Source organism: Aptenodytes forsteri, unplaced genomic scaffold (genome assembly GCF_000699145.1).
Source record: "Aptenodytes forsteri isolate BGI_AS27 unplaced genomic scaffold, ASM69914v1 Scaffold272, whole genome shotgun sequence".
Classification (NCBI taxonomy): domain Eukaryota; kingdom Metazoa; phylum Chordata; class Aves; order Sphenisciformes; family Spheniscidae; genus Aptenodytes; species Aptenodytes forsteri.
Window position 1 is genome coordinate 16,119 of NW_008794885.1, and position 3,254 is coordinate 19,372.

Genomic DNA, 3,254 nt, shown 5'->3' on the forward strand with positions numbered 1-3,254 from the left:
TCTTGTGCACCTCCAGCCTTCTCAGTCGGTAGAGCATGGGAAGCTGAAAAGTCCTTGACTGGTGTAAGCACTGCTTAGCAACAACAACTAAATCGGTGTGTTATCAACATTATTCTCATACTAAATCCAAAACACAGCACTGTACCAGCTACTGGGAAGGAAATTAACTCTGTCCCAGCCGAAAGCAGGACAGCCTCCCAAATCTAGAGCCAACCGGGCCCTCTAAATTTAAACTTCCCTTCATATATTTTCTTTGGGGCACAGCTTATGACCACAACCAACCTGCCCTAGGACTGACACAAACCACAGCTCTTCCCCTGACCAAGGCAGCCTTCAGCATTCCAGAAAACACTTGCCTGCCTCCATGTCTGATCCCACTGGGCTCGAGTGGGTGCTCTGTGGCCCCTGTAAGGACACCCTCCCTCTCACAGCGGCTCCAGTCCCATAAGCAAAAGGGACAGGCTGGCCCCAGGCCACACCTTCCCTCTGCAGCACTGGCAGATGCAGCGCCTCGCCCTTTTGTCTGGCATGGAAAGATGCTGGAGGGGTGGGAAGAGGTCTCAAACTGCAGCAAATTGCATTGGCATCACCTGACTGGAGCCAGCTGGAGCCTGCCAATGCATGCTGGTCAAGGAGCCAGTGCTCCCGCTTCAAGCAGTGGCCAGGATTTAGGGCTGTTGAGCACGAAGTGGCATTTTGGATCTAAGCAGCAGCAGCAGGATGGATGGGTTACGAGTGCAGCTGGAAATAACAAGGCATCCAGCCTCAGCAAGGTATTTTCTGTGGCTGTGGGTTGCCACTGACTACAGCTGGGGCTTGTGATCCCTGGAGGCACAGCAGTCAAATGTCACAGCGAATCCCCCACCATCACCAGAAGAACTCTTAAAGCAAGAGCATTGGCTGAACTGTCAAAAAAATGTTTTAACACCCAAATGCAGTTTTATTGAATTTGTTTGACCTTTCTGAGTGGTGCTGAAGAGGAGCCCAGCCTGCCTCCCTGCAGCATACGGCTTGACTGTCCTACCATAGCCATGTCTAAGGAATAGGAGGAAAAAAAGAAAGCTGAAGAAGTTGCTCCAAAGCTTGGGGAAGCAAATGATGCCCGATACCCATTTGATTTGACCTGTTTCTGAAGGTAGTGGAGGACACATCTCTCAGCTCCATCTGTCTCTCTTACCAAGGAGAAGGGACATAGATGCTCCCGGAGAAACCTGTGGGTGTTTTTACAAGAACAGAGGAAGCACAGGCAGCTGCCATGGATAGAAAGCAGGATTTAAGGGGAAAAATAACCCTGCTTGCTTCATTCATAACCATTTCTACCCAAGCAGAACTTGGCAAGAACATAACATGGGAACAACTATAACCCATTTCCCCTCTAATGAGATAAAAATGAAGACTGAGAGGCAAGAGCAGGCGGGTGACGAGGTTATCGGTGTTTCCCAGCAGGATGTCTGTTAGCCTTTCCGGACAGAATTCAAACTCCCTGGCATTTCCTTCTGTAACTCATTCAGAGCTGCTGCTACTCCCGAACTTGTCACAGAGCCCAGCCCCCTTGGATCAGCTCTCAGAGCATCTGTGGCAGCCCTGTCCGGCTAATCTATGCCTGCTCCCTGTCCTGGTTCTTCCACGGCAGAAAGCAGCACAGTGCACCCAAAAAACCTGTCATGCGCCAGGAAAAATCACAGTGGCCTGAATCTGATTCTGGCAGGTTTGAAACTGTTTTAATTGTGAGAGCAAAAGTCATAAAAATGAAGCCAAGGACAGGGATGCACGGCCCAGGGCAGCTGGAGGGACAAATGCATGGACAGACACTATGCAATTTCACAGCCATCACTGCTACACCTGCCAGAGCTCAACCCCCTCAGCTCCTTCTCTGCTCTGATAATCACACATGGAAATGGGGCCATGCCCAGCTCCCCATCACAATGCACCTTCTCAGCAGAGAGGAGGTTCCCCCATGCCAACATCCTTGGCAAGGCAGGCAGGGGCGGCGAGCAGACGGTGCATCTTTGTGCCCAAAGTCTGTCTTGTCCCACTTTTTTTATTTCACCCATCAGTCACTGGCAGCAGAAGTGTGGTAGGAAAAGCCGTGCCTGGTTCACGGGTACAGAGCCCAGGAGGTGCCCTAGGACCCACACACTGCAGAACGATGCTCCAGGGGTTGCACATCTGGGGAGAAGTGTTCCCACAGTTGTCTAGCACTTGTTCCCTGCACAGAGAGGGTGGGGGGCATGGCCGGGGATGGAGGCAAGCACCCACATGCCTCCTCTATGCTGGAAACCTGTGTGCAAGATGGGAATGGAAGTGGGATTGGCAGCACTGGTGTGAAAGGAGATGCACACTTTATCCTGTGGGGGCATGCACAACACCAAAAAGTCACAAGAGGAGCGGTCCTGCGGATGAGGGGAAGACGTCCAGCTAGGGCGCGTTGGATGGGTGCGTTGGATGGACAGATGCTGCGCCAGTGGTGCAGGGGACTGGCAGGTGCACCCCAGGGTGGAGATGTGGGGACATCCGTAGCGCGTGGTTCCCATGCCCTGCTGGGGAAGGACAGATACCTGCAGGAGCCAGCAAGGGCCCCAGGAGCTCCTGTGGGAGCTGGCACCAGAGACTGGGCAACTGGGCAATGCTGGGATCCCAACAGGTTCCTAGTTTTGTGCACTAGCGCAGGGAGTGTTGGGTTCCCACGCACTGAGGTGCGGGGACATGCCCTGTCCCAAGCTAGAGACCAGAGGCTGGGCACCAGGGGAGAGGGGAGGTGGTCCCTGGTGCATGGGGACAGCATGTGGGGCATCCTTGGGCTCCGGCTGCTGCAAGGGCCCCCAGCTGCATGCACAGAGGGGCTGGCTCTGAGGAGGGGTCCCCAGCTGCATGCACAGGGGCTGGTGAATTTGCGGGTCCTCAGCTGCATACATGGGCTCCGGGGATGGATCACGGTTACCGTGCCAAGGGGCTGGCTCTGGGGGGTGCCGGCTGCATGCTCGGGCTGCCTTTTGTGGGGGGGATCCCGGTGAACGTACTCGGGGCTGGTTTTTTGAGTCCTCGGCTGCACGCACAGGGGCTGAACCCTGGGGGGCCCGAACCGGCAGCGCCGCTCGCGCCTCCGGACGAGGCTGTCGAGGCGGGAGTCGATGTCCAGGTAGCAGCGATGTCCAGGTAGCAGCAGGTCCGCCATAGCCCGGCGTGCATGGCGAAGGCCGGCCGGGCGCAGCCCGGAGGTGGTGGCGGCGGGGGGGAAAGGGGCGGAGCGGCAG

At 55.7% G+C, this 3,254-nt stretch overlaps 1 protein-coding gene across 1 annotated transcript in view; it reads right to left on the reverse strand.

The window, feature by feature from the left end:
- TMEM178A (transmembrane protein 178A) overlaps window positions 1–3,175 on the reverse strand; it is a 7,781-nt gene extending 4,606 nt beyond the window's left edge. Inside the window, 1 exon segment of the mRNA XM_009274823.1 lies at window positions 2,914–3,175. Coding sequence (XP_009273098.1) covers window positions 2,914–3,175 — 262 coding nt within the window.
- Between the last annotated feature and the right edge of the window lie 79 nt (window positions 3,176–3,254).